Source organism: Candoia aspera, chromosome 7, assembly GCF_035149785.1.
Source record: "Candoia aspera isolate rCanAsp1 chromosome 7, rCanAsp1.hap2, whole genome shotgun sequence".
Taxonomy (NCBI): Eukaryota; Metazoa; Chordata; class Lepidosauria; order Squamata; family Boidae; genus Candoia; species Candoia aspera.
Window position 1 is genome coordinate 30,358,234 of NC_086159.1, and position 23,780 is coordinate 30,382,013.

A 23,780-nucleotide genomic window follows, 5' to 3' on the forward strand; every position below is an offset into this window, starting at 1 on the left:
CTAACTTAAGAAATTTTAAGGGAAGGTTATCCTGTAGTTATGAATTCAGGTTTTGTTAGGAAAAGCATTTAATATTAGCATGGGTTCCCTGAAAGCCAGAATGTAAAACCAACATTCACTGTTAGCAATGATTAAAGTTGATGTCAACTTTAAGGGATGATACCAACATCCCTTAATTATTGCTAAATATGGAATGAGAGATTGTAGAAAATAATACACATTCACTAAATTGGATCCTACTCTCCTGTGTGGCTTAGATACTGTGTACTGTGCTTGCATTCATGTTATCTGCCATAGAATATTGTAATTGTCCTTAGTCATTTAGAGTAACAAATAATTTGAGCCACCATGGCAGAAAATACCTTTTAGAAACTTTCAGTAATGTATTTCTGGAATGCAAAATACTTGTTTCCTAAAAAAATCAAAAGATTTGGTTAAAATAAGCAATTTGCTTATGATTCTAAATACAGATTAGATACGGTATCTAAAGCTCAACATAGAAATGCTCTGCTTTGAAACTACAGTTATTTTTCTTTATTCAGGATCATCTCCCCTCCCTTCTTTTACTTGCTCCACATTCCCAATTCACAATCCCCTCTTACTCCCATTTGGAATGTCCCAGAGTTGTCCCTAAATCATCTTGTTCTGTACAACACTCCCCATCCAAACCCCACTTTTCTTGCTTATGCTTTGTATGGCCAATTATGTCATACTGGACTCCTTGGTGCTCTCTGAGCTTGGTTGTTTGCTTGCAGACATTTCATTACCCAACTAGATAACATCATCAGTGAGAGTGGGGTTTTGCTCCCTGTTTATATACAGTAGCTTGCCTTACCAGTGTTGGTGGGGGTGTGGTTTTCATCTTGGTAGTCCTCCTACTGATACATCAGGCTTACCTCCCAGCTGTTTCTAGTTGCCCTGATACCATCCCAATTTACCCTTCTTCCCAAGCAGGAACAATAGGATTTTTTTTCTTTTTGTTGGAGGAAAATGAGATTTTCACCAGGAATCATTGGTCTCTACAGATATCTGTCATTTTACTTTCTAAGCATCTGTATGGCCTTCATGGATTTTGAGGCATTCTATGGGATGATTGGGTTTCTGCAAAAATCTCTTCAGTTTGAACTATTCCCCAAGTTACCTGATATTTATGAGAATTTTATTAAGTATCATAGTGCAGCTCATGTGCAAAGGGAATATTGGTTACCCTAGTCCTAAACTTTGTCTTGTAATATGTGAAATTATAAAACATTTACAGCACCTTCTCTGAATTAGAAAAGCATATTATTTAATGTATAATTTATCCAAATTGTTAATCTGTATGCTTTACTTTGTATGTATGGACTCAGCAAAGATAAATATTAAATGTTATATTAAATGTTGAATTTATAGTTAAATGCTTTATTGACTTTTTTAAAGTGATTATATAAAATCTATAGATAATTGGAATTGCTGTTGATGAGACCTTCCGGATTTAATACAGGTAAACAATTTAGGTGGTTTATCCAAGTTTGTTTCACAGGGATATATCAAATTATGGAGTTCATGGTCAGTTTCTCTTGAAGAATCCTATCAGTTAAATTTCTGTTATATTAAATAAATATTACCATGTAAGACATTTCATGTCATCCAGTACTATTTTGTCAACATCCATAAGAACATGCATTCCTTATGCTATGCTTGCATATTCTCAGTCAGGAAAAGCAAATTTTGTATATTTTTTTGGATGTTTTACTTGACAGAAAGTACAGGTAGTCCTTGCTTAACAACCACAATTGGGACCAGAATTTCAGTTGCTAAGCGGAGCAGTCATTAAGCAAATCTGACCCGATTTTACCACCTCTTTTGCGGTAGTCGTTAAGCAAATCACCATGGGCATTAAGTGAACCACATGGTCGCTAAGCAAATCACACAGTTCCCCATTGTTTTTGCTTGCCAGAAGCTGTCCAGGAAGGTGGAAAATGACAATCACATGACCATGGGATGCTACGACAGTCATAAATGCGAACCGGTTGCCAGGCGCCCAAATCGTGGCCGCGGGGATGCTGCAACGGTCATAAGTGTGAGACCCAGTCATAAGTCTTTTTTTTTTCAACACAGTTGTAAGCCTGAACCATCACTAAACAAATAGTTGTTAAGTGGGGACTACCTGTATTATCTATTCTAAGGGAAGTTTTTACTATGGCATTAGTAGCATATAATGATACACTTTGCCCCCAGATTACTGGCTATGCCTACATATGGTAGCCTCTCCATTTTGCTTAACTCATGTTTGTGCTCCATTACTGTGCAAAGGGAGTGGCAGCATTAGTGGCAAAATAGTTTTTTTGATTTGCCAGGGATCTCTCTCTCTCTCTCTTTCTCTCTCTCACACACACACACCTCAAATGGACAAGGCAAACTATATTGTATTTGAATTAAATTTAAGATTAAGTGTATTTGCATAATATAAACATTTCACTTGTATTTAATAATCTGCCTTTCACACTAAAAGCCATAATTTGGCAGCCATGTTTAGAGAGGTCCTTAATGGCTGCAGCCAAGGTTTGGAGGGTTTTATGTGGCCCTGGGACTTAACCTCTGCAGTAATAGTTAAAGTACTGCAATTAAGTATATAAACTGAAAATCCAGATTAAGTACCATGTTTGTTAAATCACTACGCCCACTAGTACTGCTGAGTTTTTTTTTTAAAATACTGTTAACTGCACAACATGAGTAGCTGATTGAAAGAGGAGGCTGAGATGGTTGTAAAGAATACCCAATAGACTCATTGAGGGGGAAGTTTGAACTAACATTTTTGTATTTTGATTTGTGCTGTAATTACTGAAGTAAATCAGCTCTTTTTCTTTTCTTTGTGGCTGACACTTCTCTTAATTACTGATAAGTAGCTTTATTTATATTTCAAATTTAGTCACGCCCATCTCACTCAAAGAACAACTCTGGGCAGTTTACAATAAAGCAAGCATAAATACTAATTTAAAATACAGTAAAACAATGTTCTCAAAAATAATATATTCCAAACCATAGATGTTAATTAAAAATTCTTAACGGGAGCATCTTCAGGGTGTTAACCGCCCGCAGGGTTGGTTACCCCTCCTCACACCCCATGCCAGTTGGTAGAGCCAGGTTTTCACTCCTTCTGGAAGGCCAGGAGAGTGGGGGGCTCCCTCACCTCTGGGGGAAGAGTGTTCCACAAGGTGGGGGCAACAACACAGAAGGCTCTCTTCCTGTAGATTTGATTTTGATTTCAGTTTAAGTGCTGACCAACTTCACCCTGGGTGGCTCACAATATAATCAATAAATATGCAATACAAAACAAGTTGGGGATCCAGTTGCTCAATACAAAAACATAGACAAAAACTCATTCAACAAGGGACTCCATCCACCCTAACCCAAAGCCTGGGAGAACAGGTCTTCAGGGCCTTGGTGAATGCCAACCTGATGGGAGTCACATGGATTTCAGGGGGGGAGTCTTGTTGCAAAGGGTAGGCACTGTGACAGATAAGGCATAGTTCCTAGATCCTGATAGATGGTAATACTTGATCAAAGCTAGTCTGAGCATGCCCTCTGCCATCACATTCTAACCAGGCAGAAACCATGGAAGATAAGCATTCCTTCACATAGCCTGGCCCTATGATATGTAGGGCTCTATAGACCAGCACTTTGAATCACACCAGGAAGCATACTGGCAGCCAGTGCAGCTCACAAAATGGTGGTATCTCATGAGCATACCTAGGCATGCCCATCACTGCCTGCGCCACTGTATTCTGGACCAACTGAAGTTCTGAGTGATTTTCAGGGCTACCTTGAATAGTTCTGATCTCTGGAACAGGAACTTCAGTTTGATCCTTCTTATTAATAGCATTTTGTCAAATTGCCATTCACAGTTGCTACCGTGGCTTGCTATTTAGCACCTTTAGATCCTTTTGCTTATTTTTTTACTATGGGGTATAAAGTAGTTCTCCAATATGAGGAGACTTATGCTTTTAATAGCCATTGTATGTTTAACTGTATGGGAATTCATAAAATAGTAACATAGATGTCTTTATGTTTATTCTTCCAAACTAACAATCATGTTACTGTTAATATTGAGATTTATCAATCAAATTTATCACCGCCCATTTCCCCCACAAAGAGGGACTCTGGGCGGAGATAAAACATGTAATATTTGTCAAAATAAACTCCAATATTTATTGTGTTGCCTTGTTATTTCAAAGGCCTTTTTAGAGTTGAAGTGACATTATTTGTCATGCTTACATGTTTTGAACAATAGAAACAATGCTGGTTTGTTTTTGTTTTTCTTTCTACAGTAATTTGACTTTTGCACTGAATGTAGCCAGGACGGGTCCTAGTGGGCTTCAGTAGCCCTGAGAAGCTGTCAAGGTAAATTTGTTGAAATGCAAATACATTACTGTATAAAGCTGGACATAATGAACAATGTATAGAAAACACTAATTTTTATGCTCATTTCAGAAATGATCTTATCTCTCTTCTAGAAGAATAAGAATACATTGAATATAATTTTTAAAAGTTGTAAAGAAGAGTTGTTTGTCAGTATAGAAATACTATTCCTTGTTAAGTTTTCAGCTTTGGCTATACTGAGTGAGTATGCAGGTTTTACTTAAGACAGATCCATCAGTATTAACGTATTACAATGACACACTCATTCACACAGCTATTTTCTCAACAGCAAAAATGGTATAATTAAAGCATGGGTCAGAATTACATACTTGACCTGGCATTAGAGAACCACATCTTTCTTTTTCTAAAGTAGTTTTTTGTAAGTCAAATATTTCGATATGTTATGGAATGTAACTCTCTCCAAGCCTAGCCAACACAGTAAAAGATGATGGAGGCAGTCTAAAATCTAGGTTGATTTTACCTTTTTAGAGCTACATGATTCCATGAAGTTGTTCAATCTTATAAAAGAACAACCTGTTACCATAGTGTGCAGGTATTCTATATAAGTTACCCATTATAGCAATGAAGTATAGTTTTTATGGGATTCTTGAAAGTTGAATTAGCCATATTAGTGCTTTGGATGCAATATTACTTGTATAATATGAAGGAAAAGGGAAAAAAGATGGGATATGTCTGTTTTATTCTGTATCTGTCTTCCTCTGCTTTGTTAAGTTCACTGTAGCTGTTGATAAAGCCATCATTTCACCATACTCAGCCAACTGGTTTTTAGTAAGAATGCACATTTAATAAACAAGATGATGATGATGATAAATTTATATGCCTCCCAACTCCCAGCAACTCTGGGTGGTTTACAAGTGTTAAAAACATTTAAGAACAAAAATGCATCAAGGTATTTATTATGTCCGTTCAGTAACTTATAGTAAAAGATCTAGATGTACTTCTGTAGTAGGAACAAAGTAATTTGTTGAATGAGCTAGATGTTTGAGGGAGGACTTAAATAATGTTTTTTTTCATTTTGTTTCCATTGATGGGATAGGATGCTTCTTGAATTTTATAATTTAAGATTCTGTACCTTTCAAGGTATCATGTATCAGGGCTTGGGAAAGCTTCTTCGGTCTGATAACTTCATGTTTATCTCTAGAAATAGAGTTCAGAGTCCACAATCTGTATGACAAACATTAAACTTTCCTAGGAATTTGTTAAATTAATGAATAAACAAAATATTAGGTTCATGATTATTGTGACCAATTTGTTAAGGAATTAATTTAATTATAAGGTCATCTGTAGACTCCACCCCCCATTTCCAAATTTCTTGAAATATACATTTCTATATATATGCATATTAACACTTTCTTCCCCCTGAATATCCTTCCATTTTGCCTTGAGGTACTGGTATGCACTGATTGTCCCACATATGAAAAACCACATGCTGAGTGAATTTTTAATGGTATTTCTGTATTATAATATGCAGTATGACTCATAAAATCTTGTAATTTAATTTTTTCATTGTGTTTTCCTTCCATTCTTTTTCTTTGGCAGAATTTCATATTTCAGCAGAGTTTTGCACAGATTCTGTTCCCATGCAAACTGATGAGGGAGAAATTTTGGAAGAAGGCAGTTCCAAGGTCAGTGAGATAGTAGAATGAGGTTAGGATAAACATAATTATTTACTGTTCTGATATAAATTTGGAATTCATGTGTAAGTTGTTTCCAAATAATATTCCATGCACTGATGTAGATGAAATTCATATAATTGGGTCTAACTTATACTAGCGCAGTTATAGGAAGAATTAGTATCCCATGACAATTTATTTATCTATCTAATTTATCCCCACCCATCTCCCGTCAGGGGACTCTGGGCTGTTTACAACAATCGATTAAAACCATAACCATAAATACAGAGAGTAAAATACAGTAATAAATAATATAAATAGAGGTAAAAATAAAGAATCCAAGTGGTGATTAGCTAATTAGTTTTGTGTGGGCTGGATGGTATGCTTGTAAGGTATAGCCACAACTGGCTTAGACACACAATGCAAATGCCCCAGCCATCCCCTCTTGCAGTCAATTTTCTCATCTTTGGGTGCCAGCAGCACATGAGTTAAACAGTCATCTGGCTGACAAGTTTTAAATCCTCCCAGTATTACAAAAGAGGCGTTACTTAAAAAACAAAAACTTGCAGTAGCCCACTACAGACTGGTTTCAGGGGGGTTATATGTATCCCCCATTTTTGCCTGTTTTATTAACCCTCATGTGCAGTGGAGGTTGAAAACTGAAACAGCCACACAGAGGGTATGTCTAGAGAAGCTCTGTTTTTCAAGTACCTGCTTAGGACATTGTTCCTTCTGATGTTTGTGATTGAGACAGTTAACTTTTTGGTAAGCAGTTTATATGTCAGGGAGGGAGTTGGTTTAGATCCAATAAGATTTGGTCAGTTTTTAAGTTCACTCAGCATACTTTCCCCCCATAATTAGGGTTACCAAATATCTGAACAGGCAAAGGATAACACAGACAACTGGTAAGGAGGACAAGTGGTGGTGGGGGAAGGACACATTAACTGTTTAATGTCAACAGACAAGGGAAAAAAGGAAACAGACAATTTACAAGGTCACAATACACGAATGTTTGAATGACTACTGTTGTGAAAACAGTGCAATTAAAAAAAAGACACTTAAAAAGTTGGACAATATACTTAGAGTATTGTTTTTTATGACAATTTGATAAATACAGATTTATCAAAAATTTATCAAATTTGCAATTTGCAGATACAAAATGGGGATAGATGATACTCTAGAAGAGATAAAGTTCAAAATGCTCTTGATAAGTTAGAGGAATAACATGAAAGTAACAATGAAATTATATAAGGTAAAATGGTTCACTTGGGAAAAAATCTAATGCATAGATAGGTAAAAGGTAAAGGTTCCCGTTTAGTTGTGTCTGACACTAGGGGGTGGTGCTCATCTCTGTTTCATGGCTGAAGAGCCAGCTTTGTCTGAAGACACTTCCGCAGTCATGTGGCCAGCATGACAGTCGCAGAATGCTGTTACCTTCCCACCGAAGGTACTTGCATTTGTATGCTTTCGAACTGCTAGGCTGGCAAGAGCTGGGGCAAGTGCGGGAGCTCACTCCATCATGCAGCGCTCAGGTCTTGAACCGCCGAACTTGCAACCTTCTGGTTGACAAGCCTGGCGTCTTAACCACTGAGCCACCACACACCAATGCATAGATAAAGAATAAGGAATATCTGGCTTCATAATAGTATGTGGGGAAAGGATCTTAGAATTATAGTTGATCACAAGCTGAATGTGAGTCAGTATTGCAATGTGGCTGCCAAAAAGGCAAATTCAGTTTTAGGGTACATCAATAGAAATATAGTTTCCAAATCAAGAAAAGTAATTTTTCTACTCTGTTTTCATGGTTCATACCCCACTTCAAATACTCAGGCATCATAATATAAAAGAAAGATTTGGGTAAACTGGAAGAGGAGCAAAGAAAGGACAATAGGGATGATCAGGGAACTAGAAACAAGTCCTGGGAAAGGAGAGTGAAGGAATTAGGAATGCTCAGTTTTAAGAAGAGAACGATAAGAGGAATATACTGTCACTTTTCAAGTATCTGAAGGAGTGTTACACAGAAGACATAGCTCCAATCCTTTACCCCCTTCTGAACAGATTGTCCTACCAGTACTACAAATTGTGAGGACTAATTAACTATTCAGTTAATAACTTTTGTGGATTTGTAAGACTGACATAAACAGTTTAAGGTGCTGTGACAAACAACTTAGAATGATTCTCAAATTGTTTTGTGTTACTTCCAGAGCAGCTTTGATACCACGGTTTATTGCTAGTACTTTTTGAGAGGTTGCGGTCAGTAGAAGGACCCTGTTTCCTTGAATTTATGTTCTGATTAAACTTTGAATTTCTTTAGTTTTTTTCTGTACTCTCTGAAATTCACACATTATGTGATAGTGGTTGTATTAAGCCAGAAAGGATGGACACTGCCAGAGTGCAGGAGCGCAAACATAGCACTTACTTGAAATGTCTTGAAACAGCTGTGTTTTTTCCCGGGATTCTGAATAACTACCTTAAGGTGTTGCAGAGAACTGCTGTGTTGAGATTCCAAAGCACATTTTGGAGACTGAATACAAAGGATTGTTGTTGTTTATGGCATTTGAGATTGTCTTGTCTTAAAATATAGAATATTTGTGTACACAATTGTTTGTAGTCAGTTGCTAATTTAAACCATTTTATATTTAATCAGAACATTTATCTGGTTGGCTGATATTGTCTACTCACATTAGCAGTTACTTTGAAGTAAGATATCTTCCTGTAATGATTTTCTAACTGAAAAGCATTGATCTGTCATTAAGATATGCCTTCCTACAGTCCACCAACTGGATTAAATTGTATTAGGGACAGCCTGGTGTTGGACATCAGATACTAAATATTGGGCTTATACCCAAGCCACTACAGTTAATCTCTCAGTAGCAGTTCCATTCCACTAAACTAGAAGCTTTTAAAGGAAGTCAATATTAGGCTTGAACAGATAACTAAGTTTTTCTGTGGTTATACAAAATAGCCCTAGTGGCAAAGAAGATCAGCTTTTACAGTCTAAGAATCTAGCCATAGATATATTACTTGTCAAGGTTTAAAACCTATGTTTCTTTCTTCTGCTCTTTTGTTGTAACAAATGTTTTGCGGCTCTTTTTTCAGAGTGGCATGTGTTGATGGCACATGCACTGTGGTTATATGAGTTTTGTCTGTTCCCAAACTCCTTGCTTCCTGGGTCGTCTAGCCCTCACACTAAAGGAGATGAAAGAAGAAAACCTGCACATGCACATCAGTACATCAAAATCTTTACAAGTCTTTGGTTACCTAAAAATTGACTTGCATATTGTACTCCTAAGAGTACAGTTTGGTGTAGTGCTTAAGGCATCAGGCTAGAAACCAGAAGATCGTGAATTCTTGGCCCGCCTTAGCTGCAAAGCCAGCTGGGTCACCTTGGGCCAGTCACACTTTCTCAAGCCCTTGGAAGAAGGCAACAGCAAACCACTTCCGAAAATGTTGCCAATAAAACTGCAGGGACTTGTCCAGGCAGTCACCAGGAGTCAACACTGACTTGAAGGTTCCAAAAAACCAAAAACCCCTAACAACTCATAACTGCAGAGCTTTACGAGCAAGTGTCTGTTAAATAATTGCTATCTGCTACACTGTATGGGTTATCATGTTTTAAAGTTTTTAGCAATTAACTGAATATTCATGTGGAATTCATTTGGTTAAGTAAACTCAGGATTAAGCTATTAAGATGAATGAGGCAAACACTTGGCAGACAGTAGTGTTATCTACTCTTTCATAAATCTCCTTCATAGAGCACTTCCACATATCTAAAGCCCTGCTGGCATAGCTGAAGTAAGGGAAGAGTGGTGGCAACTAATTAAAACAAGACTCTGTGATTTTAAGTGGAATAAAAGTATTTTAGATAAATATGTCAGCTCTCTACCTTTAATTACCATTTTGTGAGGACTAAATCTTGCAGATCCAAAACTTATCTGTTCTATCTCATGGTAGCTGGAGAGCCACTTTGGTGTAGTGGTTAAGCTGCTGGCCTAGAATCCAGGAAACTGGGCATGGAAGACAGCTGGGTGACTTGGGCCAGTCACTTTCTCTCAGCCCAGCCTACCTCACAGGGTTGTTGTGGGGAAAATAGGAGTCAGGTGTATTACGTACGTTTGCTGCCTTGAGTTGACTAGATATAGATATAGAGGTGGGATAAAAATATAATAACAACAACAACTCTGATGTTGGGGGAGTAAGGAAGTTTGCCTTCTGCCCTGCACCATTAATGAGGATGACCAGAAATCTATCATTTGGCATGCCTTCTAACTGTAGGATTGCAGCAGCTTAAAGTATAGAAATACTTTTCAAACTGTTTCAAACATTATTCTGATTGAAGAAAAATACTTTTCTTTGATACACTGACCTGCTAGAATTTATTGTCTCGTCTCATTTCAGAAATGCAGGAAATAGGGGGAAAGTATTAAAATTTAAAAAGTTAAAAACATTTAATAAAAATATAACATATAACTCTAGCCCAATGTCGATGTCATGAGTACTGATGGCGAGCAGGAGGGGGCCTCTATCCAGGGGGGAATTTCTTACAGAATTATTAGCTTTCCTTTGGAATTTGTCTTGCTTTCATTGTATGTTGTATTTTTTTTTAAATTCTGGTTCTCTCCATTTTGCCTTTCCTCTGCATCATCTTATTGCTCCTGCCCTCTTTTTGTTTTTCTGCCTTTTCCTCCCACTGCATCTCTGTAAGAGAATAGCCATGCTACTCAAATACTGCAGGGCATCTGTAGCCCTCTAGATATTATTGAAGCACCGCTCTCAAAACCCTACCATAAAGGCCGCTGGTGAAGATGTTGATGCCCTTTGGTGAGGCTCCAGGGGAAACCCTCCTTAGCCCTGGCAGCTGCATGCAGGTTCTGGGAGTTCTAATTCACCAAAGTCTGGGCAGTCACAGACAGTCCCCTTTGCTGCCATAGTACTGAGGAATTAAGCAGCCATTCAAAGAGACACAGATCAGACCCGCCTTAACTTTTGGGGTTTATCTGTCTGGGTTTTTCCCACGCTTCTTCAGTTTGTTAGGATTTTCTGTCTTTTGTAGCAGCAATAAACACTAGAGACCTATTCCTCGTCTCAGCGTGATTCCTGACTTAGGACAGTCGGGCCACATTGATGGCAGAGTGTTTCCAATCAATAAGTCACTCTGTGTGCATGTCAGTCCCAAAGGGCACTGTAAAGGATGGGTAGTTGTTTGAATATTGCCGCATTCGCAGCAAATACCCTTGCCCTCAGGGAGAAACCCCATTTTTCCATATAATCTTTAGTTCTGGCCAAACCAGTGTGCAATCTGTTTAAACATCTCCAAACCATCCACTCCTCCAAACCTCCAGGCAACTCCTCAAGTGGTTCTGTCCAATTATGAAGTTGTTTTACTTGAGATTTCCATCTTTTTAACCACTCTGTTTTGAGGTGTAGTAGCAATCTCCTCAGTGCAGTCTAAGAAGGTCCTTCTTGACTTCAATCTTTTTGTAGGAAGTACTTGGCCAAATAATGGGTGTGCTGGATCGTGTAATACCTTTCCATATTCCACACCTTGTGCCACACTCCTTCTAATGCCTGACGGGGCTGTTCCAGCCAAGATAGATAATTTATCAAGTGGAGTGGGGCTTAAACATCCAGTAACAATACATGTGTCACTAAGCGCCCTGCCCACCTGTGTAGAGTGCACAGAGCAGCCCCAAATGGGACAGGTATACTCTCCTGCCGAGTAACACAATGCAAGGGCGGTCATGCGTAGAGTAGTAGGGTGAGCACCACCCTACCAGCCAGCTTCCTGAGCAGATTATTACAGGTGGAAATCTTTTGCTTTAAGTTGCAACAATGTCTTTTAAAGGTTAATGTTCGGTCCAGTGTTACACCGAGGTAACATGGTGTCTCACAATGTGCCAGACTCACTCCATCCCAAATAATAGCAAGCCTACGTCTGGCCTGCGTATTTTTGAGGTGGAATGCACAGACACTAGTTTTTGATGGGTTAGGATTTAGTCCATTCTCGTTACAGTATTCAGACATATTCTTAAGAGCCAGAGTGAGCTTGTCTTTTACTTCCTCAAAGTTAATTCACTGAGCAGTAAGTTTATTTATTGTCAAACTAACCAGTTTAGTTTTGGAGCTTAATTTCCTCTTGATATTCTTGAATGATTTTACTTACCTGTCCATCTATATCTCTCATATATAGTGCAAAAAATGTTTGTTACAATTAGCATGGAAATATGAAGGCAAACTCATTTACATTGCCTAGATACCATATTACAGTGGGGAAGAGAAAAAGTTCAAAATCTTACTACTCAGTTCATTTTTAAAAATTGTAATATTAATCAGTGCTTGTCCAAATTTTTTAAAAAAATGTTTTAAAGAAGAATGTGAATAGTTACTAAAAATCTGCCTTTGTTTGAACTGCTTGTATCAATTGCTAAAATCTGCTCAGATAGATGAGTAACTTGCTTTCTATGTACTGCATATCACCCTTTTTCCAGCCTATGAAATTTTCTCCTTCATTGCATATTTTTAATATTTTTGAAACATATTAATGGCTTAAAACAATATATTTATGTTTGCTATTGACTTTAGATTACTTTGCTTTAAATATTTAATACTTAACCAGAGACCATTTCTCTTGTTAATCAATTGTGTTTTGACGTTATAAGAACTTTTTCCCATTTCCGGTAAAACTGGTGTAAAAATTGATCTCATCCCTACAATTCCTATAATACCCTGCATTGGGGCTGACCATTGATACCTCAGCTGAAGAAGACAGGAAACAAGTTACTTTTGTCTGAAACCACAGTTTAAAAAAAAAAATCCCAGAAGAAGGCAGTGGTGAAGCCGTATGAATCAGGCCAAGAAAAGTACTTGGATGTGTCTGTGTAAGTCACCAGGAGTCAAACTCAACTGGAGAGAAACCAAAAACATTTCCAGTTAGGAAGTTCAGGAAGTACAAGTTCTATATTTGATCCAAAAACTTTGGATTGCTGTAAACCAGTGTAAGATATAAAAAGTAATTAATTAAGGACATTTAGGTTTGCATTTCATGATGCCTAAGGCTAGGAAACTTGGAGAAGAATATTGGTTGGACACTGGATACTTGCATGTGAATGTTTAATTTTACTACATACTAGTCTTCATGACTGTAGAAGAGTTGAAAATAGTGAAGATACAGTATTTGATCAGTTTATTATATTTGCTGAGTATAGTAAAAACTGCAAGTCATGCAGCTCATTATGCAATCCAATTATATTGCAAAGCTAAACTGGTTTTGTGTTCTTGTAAGATCTCATTAAAGACCAACATACGCAAACTTAATCTTAGTTCAAATGTAGAATTTTATTTATTTTATTTAATTAAATTTATGTCACCGCCCATCTCCCCCCAACGGGGACTCTGGGTGGTTTACAATAAAATGCTATCTTGTTTCTGAAATTTAGACATGAGTGGTTCAATTCTTAACTTAATCTTGTGCTAGGACAGTCTTGGACCCTAGTACCAAAGAACAGTATACACTACAGTATTTTCTGAAGTGGGAGGTGGAAAGATAACTAGCAGGCTCATTGAAGCATTTAAGAAGCTTTTTATTATTGGCTTTTAAATGGTATTGATTGATAAAATTGCAGAGGCTTCGTTTTTACTTCAAATTATATTCAGTCTTATACATATCAAAATGACATTGTATAATTTAGCTGGTTTAGTAATTTCTGTGTGCTAGTTCTTGGTGCAAACGTGAGTTTCTGGAATAAAATTTTAAGTCCTTTGGTGCTAGGATTGTATGGGTTTCCAGCTCTCTGTTGTTGTTTTTAATACTACAGTTATCATGCATTACCTGTCAGCATAACAATACTCCTAAAACAACTTATAAGCAATAATAAACAATTTGGAATTTAAAATATAATAGTATTTAAAAGCAAACTAACCTATAGGATCCTTCACATAGGGCAATTCATAATAATGGCTCTTCGGAGTTGGAAAAGGGAAGAGTCAAGCTGAGCAGGTTTCTGGGATGATCTTCACTGTATTCCTTCCTCTCCCTTCAGAAAATCGTCTTAAAATATGTATATGGTGTCTTAGTGTTATAATCTTTTCTTTGCATTTAAGAAAAAAAATATTAATGGGTGAAATGTTATGCTCATAAATATTTGGTTTTGAGACAATTGCCTGAAATTAAATGATTTGGATTCTAAATCTGACTAGAATTATACCTTTTTTATTAAAATATTTGTTAAAATGAAAACATCTCCACCCTACATTACTAATCTTCCTCTTTTGTGTCTTGTTTTCTTTATATACTCTCCCTGAAGCAATGTACTCTGCAGGAGTTAGTCTTGTAATTAAGTTCTTCTCTGCTTGCTCCCTTTCCCTGTGTTGCTCCTTCCTTCTCAAATGCTCTTACATATGATAGTCAGATTGTTTTGCTTTCTTTATATTCAAATATTTATTTAAATTTTATCTCTATCTTAATTTAATTGATCTCTTCCTCTTGTCCTTCCCCTTTAATGTTCTTCTTTCTACGTTTTGAATGTACTATAAAGCGCAGATGATTAACTGTTGGAGTATATCTTGGTGTGTAATTTATATATAGTGTCTAGCAGTTTTAGCACTTTTATAATTGTCATAACAAGTATCCGGCATATTTATAATCCTGATTCATTTTTCTCTGCATTTGCATATATAACTGTATTCTTTAATTGTTGGCATTTGCTTTTAAAGTGAATTCAGATAAATTAGATTCTAACATTTGTAACTTAACTTTTTTTTTTACAATCTTCCTATCTGTTCTGTAAGACGGGTTTAAAATTGGCCATCTTACGTTACACAACCAAATAGTGTTTGTCTGCTGGAGATAAGAGCTTATCACTAACGCCCAGTAACAAGTTAGACTTCAAAGTGTAGGTCTTTATGAGTCTTGAGAATTCTGTCAATACGTGGAGATGAAGAGGTTGAAGTATGTGGTCTGAATGAAATGTGTGAAATTTTGAAAATAAGTGATAGCTAAGAATGGGATTTTTTAAAATCATAGATTGTTCAGAAAATGAAGAAATATTGTACAGTGGTATTTGCCTTCTGCTTTCTAGTAATTCTCACATTTAATTGTATTTCCTTAAGCAGTATACAACAGGTCTGACTGCTTTGACACTTCTTACATGTATTTCCTAATTGCTTTATTTCAGTTTATATATTGTGTTTAATTTTAAAATTATACTGGTAAAATTAACTGGGCATTTATTTATGTCATTTAACATTCATCAAAATGGATTGGTAAGACTTTGTGAATTTTATTCTATACAGTGTTCGAGTCTGAGTCCTAATCAATTTTGGGGTTCCATGGATACCACCTGAAAGGTAATATATCCATGGTGCCCAAAAATGTTGGGTTGTTGATTTCTGCAAAAAGGAAAAGATGGGAATTATTGTTATAATGACTTGTTTTTTACCTTGATGCTGCTCCATCTCTTCAGAAATGTCAGTAATAACACTACTGCACTTTATTAAGAAACTGTCATATTGCATCCTTAGAATTGCACTTGTGCAATGCTCGGTGACGGTATTAGTTTGATTAAACAGTGTTGTTTCCCTTAAGAACTGCTTTTACATTTTGCTAACTCTGGAGATCTAGTTAAATGTGGAGTGGGGTAGATCTTCATTGAAGTCTACAGGCAATTCCAGTTTCTTTGAGCAACATCAGTATGGTATGTAAAGATATTCGAATCTCACTGACAAAAAGGTATCAAAAGATACTTCAATTTCTGTTAAAAAATTGAGTGTATATGTCCAAGGTATAAATTAATAACATAAAACTGACTAGCAAAACCTAATAGAAAGTATCTCTATTTTCATAAATAAGGTTAGATACAAAGGTGTGACATGATTTTCAAGGCTGATCGTTGCATTTTTTTAAGTGAGTGAGAACTAAGTGTCAGTGATGTATGTGAGTGGGACCATATCAATCACATCTATAGAAATGAGTTTTTTTCCTGGTTTTATAAGGTTGGGTATTTCTTTGAATTTTAAATTGGGTTAAAACTGCCAGTGCGGCTTCCCCCATTTTGACATGTTAAACAGAAAATATGAAAGTGGTATCAAGTTGTAAAATAAATTCCACTTTCATATTTTCTGTTTAACATGTCAAAATGGTGGAAGCCGCACTGGCAGTTTTTGGAATTTACCAATGTGATCAGAAGGAGCTGTAAATTGCTAATCCCTTTGCTAAAACCATGTCTTGGGGCCAGCAGCCTATGCAGGAATGAAGAGCTACAAACTTGTTGCTTGCGCACTTTTACCTTCCCTTCTCCTGCATGGCCAATAGGAATTCAGAAGTTTTATATTGCCCATAGTTTGTTATTTCTGGAGCAATGAACTATAGCTAATGTCAAACATTAAGCATAATTAATGCCCAACATAATTCTGGTTCTGTATAATATGGCCAGTTGTGTTTAACTGAAAGTACTATAGAAGCTTCCAAATAACCCCAGCAGTTCAGAAGGAAAAGCTCAAGACTTGCTGGTGTGTGTGTGTATACACACACATGCATACATACACGCACGCACTGGTCCAGAGATCTAGATGTGAGTTATTTTTTATATTTGTTTTTATTCTATTGTTGTTGTTTGTTCTATTGTTGTACACATACCACTCAGAATTTATTTTTACTGGAGTGGTCTATAAGCCAAATAAATAAGTGAATGAAGAAATAAATGAAATTGTTGTACAGGTACATGTAACTTTTACTTCTGAAAAGAATATGAGAAATATTGTGAGGAAAGGAGATTTGGTAGAAAATCAAGACCCTTGTTTTTTAATAATTCCCCAGACACCTGATTCGCAGTTTTGTTTGTCACTCATCACCATCCATTGTCTGTCATCTATAAGGAGTAGCTATTTTCCACTGTTGAACCAGCTTTGTGATTGCTATGTACAATGTTCAGATCTGTGAAAAAGTCCTAGAATTGTGTTTTATAAACTCTGCAAGCCAGCAAGCTCAGCCTGGAAGAGCTGGGAGTTGATAATGGACAATTCTGGACTAAAAAAAAATCTTAGTAGCTAAATACTTCCTGACTTCTGAAAGCCAATTAAAAAACAGAACCTAGTAGCACATTTTGCATTATCTATATTGTCTTTAAATGCAATACAGGTAGTCCTCACTTACTGTTCGTTCAGTGACTGAAGTTACATCGGTGCTGAAAAAATAAGTTTATGGCCCATTTCTGACCACTTAGCGACTTCGCAGGGTCCCTCTGTCGTGTGATCACCAGTACGCATTGTCTTGTGCCTGACCTGTGGTTTTTTTCTCCCCCCCCCCCTTGCAGAGCAAAGAGATTGGAGAGAAAGGGATTGCAAGAAAGCAAGCTGTTTGCTCTCCTACACATCGAAAGCAACATGATTGCGCCAGCAGCCCAGGGCTGGGACCTGTGGGTGCATTCCACCAACAGCTTACAGTACTCTATTGAAATCTCTTTCTCTCCAATCTCTCTGCTCGCAGTGGGGGGTGGGGGGAAAAAAGCAATGTTTTCTATAGTCAGTTTCTCCTTTGCCTGAACCTTTCCTGCTGTTGGCGTGATCATATCGCTCTCGGTGTGTAGAAGAGCAAATACCTTATTCTCTTGACCTCTCTTTTCAATCTCTGCAAGGAGGGTAGGAAGAAAAAAAACAAGCAATTTCTGTAGGCAATCTCTCCTTTGCCTGACCCTCCCCACCCACGGCAGAGCAGAGAGATTGGAGAGGAAGGGATTGCAAGAGATAAAGCTGTTTGCTACCTATCAAAAACAATGCGATGTGCAGTATGTGTACACTTTAACCGCACATTCACTCCTGATGCATATTACTATCATGGGAAAAGTTTGATGTTTTTTTTTTCTCTTCCATGATATGATATTCCCTATTTCAAAAAATATTTTATTCAGAGTATTCAGTCTTAGATGTTAATGCAACTTGGTCTAGTAGAATGTGGAACTTGATTATAGTAAGTTGCTGTAGTATTTGCAAAGAAAAAGATTTAAACTTGTTTTAAAGAAAACAATTTTACCAGCCACTTCTTCCTCCAGCCTAACCCATTTCCATACAGTCTTCTTGTAAATGATGCCATCCCACCTTTGTTTTTTATCTTGTTTTTTTAACTTAATGTTGGTTTGCCCATGCTCTTTCTCTGCTGGGTATTGCTAAGGGTGATAATAGTTGCTGCAACAACCAAAAAAGTCCTTATATTGAAAAAATGTAACTCCATATCCACTACTTAAAAACATTCCTCTTGCTTGTCTCGACTATCAGCATAACTAAAACCATGTATGATATAGGTATAATGATTGTGAGAGAGCACCTTGTTAAACTAGAATTAGTGGTCTTTTGGATGGGGTAACACGTGAACACAATAACTGACTGAAAGAAAGAGGGGCACATAGGGCAGCAAGTATTTTGCTTCATCTGTGCTGACCTACAATGCTTGCCTTCGCAGATGGAACATGAGGATTTTGTAATGGAAGGGCATGGCAAGACTCCACCTCCTGGTGAAGAAAACAAACAGTGAGTCATGTTTATTTAAGAAGGGTCTTAAAGCTCTGGTGAATAAATGTGGATGAACTCTTACTTCCTTTTTAAGGAATTCACTATTTAGTTATTTTATTGTTAAAACTTAAACTGCTAAAGTGTGCAATTCTAAACATACTTACTAGGAAGTAAGTACCATTGAACATGGTGAAGCTTACTTCTGAGTAAGCATCAGATTTGGAGCAAACCATTAAAAGGTATTTTGATGGATATAATCTGAGAATATGCAGTACTGCCAATAGCGTAGAAAAGCTGCCACCTTTTTGCAAAAAGAATTGCAGTAGTATACAAACTAAGACCTCTTTATTAATATTCTATATTTATTTCAGGTGCATGTGTTATGAAATATGAATCTTAACATTTCAGTCCTCAACAAATCCAAGTAAATACTATTGAATGCACCAGGAGTTGTAATTAAATTATAGTGTTGCCCTGTGACAGTATACTATGGTCTAATGAAAGTGCATAAAGATCATAGTGAATTACTTTTGAGCAGTTACATTTAATTTTTTTCTTTTGACATTCCATAATCCAAATGGTAACATTTTTTTAAGAGACTATCTAGTACTGCATCTTGAAACAACTGTATTTCAGGGTAGTTTCCAGCAACTCTTCAATAATTTTGATATTGTTATCTAGAAATCTAAAATGTAGGATTTGACCGAATGATTTTCAGATCAGTGTGAGCTGTGGTGACATTCTCCTCTCTTCTGATCAGTAGACTTTAGCTTACTTCTCACAGTCCAAAATCCACTTTCTTATACATTCCTTTTCCATCAATAATACTGGTCTCCTATTTTTCCATAGGATGTGGATTCTTTTGTTGATGTCACTTATGCCTCCTTACTTTAGACATCTGCCTGCTCAGCCTATCTTTACTACAACTCCTTTTTCTCAACCCACAATTTGGGCACAGTGTTTCATGTGGACTGAAGTAAACTGAGTTAAAAACTCATATGTTAACTGCTTGAATTACTGATAACATTACTGATGAAAGAATCCTGCTACATTGTGACAAGATTAGTATGTAGCATAATATAACTTTAATAATTGCCTATATGTCTACTTCATCTGTTTCCTATTTGAAAGAGTAAAATCATAAAAGGTCATATCAAATATAAACATAATTTGTTTGGCTTATGCAACAAGAGTATAAAACACATGAAGATTAAGATCTGAAGAAATTTGCACTTTAAGAACAAAATTATATTGAAAGAACTGATGGGATTGTTTTTTTTCCCATTTATTCATTCAGAATTCACACTTACATTGCAGCCCTCTTACCTCAGGGTAGCAGACTTAAATGAGGTCACCCCCATTTTTTTCTTTGCAACAAACCTGGTAGACAGATGAGGTTGAAAGAGAATAAAGAGCAGGCCTAAGGTAATGGTCTGGGGAAGATGAACTTTGTTCTTTGATCAAAGACTAACATTGTAGACATTACACAATACTGTTTCTTCTGTTGTTCAGCCTAAAATGTCTTCTATTGAAGCAATTATTCATTTAAACATTTTAAAATCATCTCTCCTACAATAATAATATAAATTATACTTTTTCTATGCTCTAATTACAAACAGAGCAGGACAATTTCTGGGTTGGTTTTTCAACATAATAAGCTTGACTGTTTCAGAAGCTTCATTGTTTCAAAGACACATTCTGAAGAAATGTATCTTCCAAACAGTATCCGAAATTCCATCTCTGTTTTTCAAAACTTTTTGTAAATATATATGCTACTACTCGTGCAAGTAATTGATTTTTTTTTTTTCAATCTCACTAGTTAAGAAAAGTTGCATGGATACCAACATAGCTGTGGATTCATGTTATTCCTGTTATATGCAGAATTCCTTACTGAAGACCACTGTATTTCTCAGTATTTATCTTTGGGGAATACTATTTTCACCTCTTCTCCTTCTTCCAAAATTGCCTTCAAGTGAAGCGCACCTCCTGGTTACTGACACATCTATGCAGTCTTCTTATTTAGGTTTATATTCTGCCTTTATTTTATACAGTTCAAAGCAACATACATAATCTCCTGCCTCCTGTTTTCCTCACAATGACAACACCATGACATGGAAGTGGTTTGCCATTAACTTCCCAAAATAATCTGTCACCCTCAGCTTTCTGGGTGGTTCCCTCCAAATGCTAACCAGGTCTGATTCTGTTTAGCTTTCTAGGTCATCTAATGTCAGTTGAGTCCTGCCACAAGCTGAAGCTGGCTTCTATTAATTAAAAAACTGTTGCAAGTTTTTATGGCTGCATTATGATTTCTTTGTTTTCTCTTCCTAAATCTACTAAATTCTACCCATAGACAGAATTTAGGATTCTGCCCATAGACAGAATTATCTGCTTCAAGTGCCAGATCTGAGCCTCAGAAAATAGCACATCCCAGGTAGATCCAGGAGTCCAGCTTAATCCTTAGACTTGGGCAGCAGCAGCAGCTTCATTCTTCCTATGATGATGATTCTTGTAACATTAATCCTATTCTCTTTGGTGGTGGTGTTTTTTTTTCCGTTTTTAATGACAAAATGGTCAGTGCCTTGCTGCTACAATGCAAATCCCCCTTTTTTTAAACCTGTTCTTCCCTTTAGGCTTTCTGAAAACAAATCACCTAGAGGCGGGTTCTACAGAGGCATGACTACATGTGCCTACAAGATCCGTAGCGCCCCAGACTACTTGAAAGGGCAAAAATTGTGATCTTAGGGAGGCATAGACTTACCTCTCTTAAAACACCATTTTCACCCTCTCCTTACGAAACATGGTGATCTTGGTATTTCCCAAGTCAAATGATAAATAGCATAAGGTTCTTTCTTTAAACAACAAACTCAGATTTTTTTTAAACTTCATAACTCAGTTATCTAAGGTCAAGATGAAGGCTGTGAAGAGTTTTCCTTTATTAGAAGAAAAAAGGGTACAGTATCTAGAAGCAGGAATGCTCTTCTGTGTAAATGTCTGGAGCTGCACGGGGAGTGCAGAAAGCATCCTGATAACTTTCCATAAGGTATCAAGAGAGTTTTGTGGCTAACTCAATAGCTGAACCTGAGTATTTGAATTGTAGTCTATGGCAGTGTTTAGCCTCTCTAGGCAATTGTGAGCTAGGAGAACTTTGGAATCAGTGCAGACTAATTCAACCTAATGTTGGTTAGGATAATTTTGACTATTGTTTTTGGACCAGCCTTTTTCAACTTGGAGGAACTCTTGAAATAATTTTCAGGTCTTAGGGAACAACTGCATAAAAATTATATCTACAGCTCAGTCCTTTTTTTTTTCCAATTACAATCTCTTGTGGAACCTCCAGTGACCTCCCGCAGAACCCTACAGTTCCCCAGAACCCCAGCTGTGAAGGGCTGCTGTAGACTGTTAATACCTTATTTTACGAACATTTGGAAGTTTTGCAAGAAAAAGTTATATTTGTTACACTGATTACCTGTAGTGATAAATAATATGACATATGTTTGCAAATAACCCATCCATCTCCATGTTATTAATTAATTAGAAGACTGTTGTTCTTGAGCTCAGTAGAAATAAAGCAAAATCAATGTTCAGTTTATCATTGCCTTTAATGCTAATTTTTAACACCTTGTACAAAGCTTGTACATGTACTACATATAACCCGGGCAGGAAAATCCTAACTGGTCATAATATATATCTTTTGGGTGGGAATCATAACCTATGACTCCAGTTAAAGCTTTGGAAATTATTTAATTTAAGCAAATTAAGTTTTTGTCCTAGCCCTTTCTTCTAGTTGACTTACATACCTCAGCTTGCCGAAGATTAGATGCAGCCATCAGTCCAAGAAAGATTCCATATACTTGGTTTATTTGAAAAAATAATGATGGCCAAATTAGAACTTCCTCATGAAATTGGTTGCATTAAATCAGATGAAGTAATGCTACTTGGTCCTCTTTTGATATAGATTGCAAGAGTTACAAATAATGGCTAGAACTGTTCTCAGCTGGAAACTGAAATCTGGCAGCACTAGTATCCCTAGGGATATTTTGTGACTCAGTAATGCACATTTTAGTAGTTTAAAAAAAAGGAAAACTAAGTTTAAAAAAACAATCCCAGATTTTATGTTAAAGAACCTGTTAAAAATTAAGTAGTCCCTGCAGCTGCTAACCATTTATAATAGTAATGTGTCATGTGTAAAGTCCTTTTTGTTTTCAGCTATTTTTTTATAGAATGGTGAGCTGAATTTTTAGTTCAGTCATTTAGATAGAGAATGAATGAGAAACAAATATATAAAGGATGAGGGAATGGGGTGAGAAGAAGGGGAAGACTATAGTAAAGCTATAGGAGGATGGGATTGATGAGCTCCTCAGAAGGAGAAACATTTAAAGAACAAAAGACAGTGTACCCAAAGCAGTATGCAGACATGGTAGAAACACAGTTAAAAAGGTATGAAGAGGAATAGTAAAGAGCATTGGTGTAAAAACTAGGTTGATTTATTTCTCCCCCCCCCCTGCATTTCTTTTGCTTACTACTATTTTTTTTGTTCTTTCTATAATGTTGCTTTCCCTTGAAGGGAATAGTTTGATAGTGTAGGTATCTCATTGCTCTTTTAAATATTTTTACTGTGTAGGTTTATGCTGGTGTTTTTAAAGCTATTGTTTTATGTTACTTCAATATCCATTTGTAGTAGTTTAATCTGACTGCAAAGCTGTTGTTTGTCTGATTAGCAGTATTCAGACCTCTGTTAAGTATTTTTAGATTGAACAAGCATAAATTGAAATAAATGTTTTATCTGCAGTGTAAGCCTCGCTCCAGACCTGCTGTCTTGTGGAAGCAAATGCTGGAAATACAATCTCTCTGGCTTTTGGTTAAGGTCAATTATAGTATTTCATAACTGTGTTGCAATTCTAATACCAAAGAAGTGTATCTTTTCCTCCTAAAAGGCAGGAGAGTATATGAGAGCAATCCACAGTGCTAAGTCTTTCACATTACATGGTGAGTTTAATGTTAAAGGTCTGCATACTTTACTGTTTACGCATAAGTAGTTAGCTTGGCCTAGACAGCTATATCTCAAGCCAAAATCCATGGAAACTGGTTCATAGCAAAGCATACTGTGTTCATATGCTGCCCACACCAACCAATAACCGCTTATTTGCTTGCTTTCAGCTTCTCTAAAAGTCTTCATCCTTCCTTTCTTCTTGGGGGGGTGGGAGACCAAAGTGAGTCCATTCTTAAATTTATTTTTCTATAGTG

The 23,780-nt window shown here is 36.6% G+C and overlaps 1 protein-coding gene across 3 annotated transcripts in view; it reads left to right on the forward strand.

Annotated features, from left to right (window-relative positions):
• Positions 1–23,780, forward strand: part of TNRC6B (trinucleotide repeat containing adaptor 6B) — a 133,401-nt gene that overhangs the window by 1,562 nt on the left and 108,059 nt on the right. For 2 of the 3 annotated variants that reach the window (XM_063308035.1, XM_063308037.1), the window contains exons 2-4: positions 4,311–4,383; positions 5,962–6,047; positions 18,487–18,554. In XM_063308035.1, coding sequence (XP_063164105.1) covers positions 6,003–6,047; positions 18,487–18,554 — 113 coding nt within the window. In that variant the 5' untranslated portion in view covers positions 4,311–4,383; positions 5,962–6,002. The remainder of the gene's footprint in view (positions 1–4,310; positions 4,384–5,961; positions 6,048–18,486; positions 18,555–23,780) is intronic. The other variant, XM_063308036.1, reaches the window with a different exon arrangement.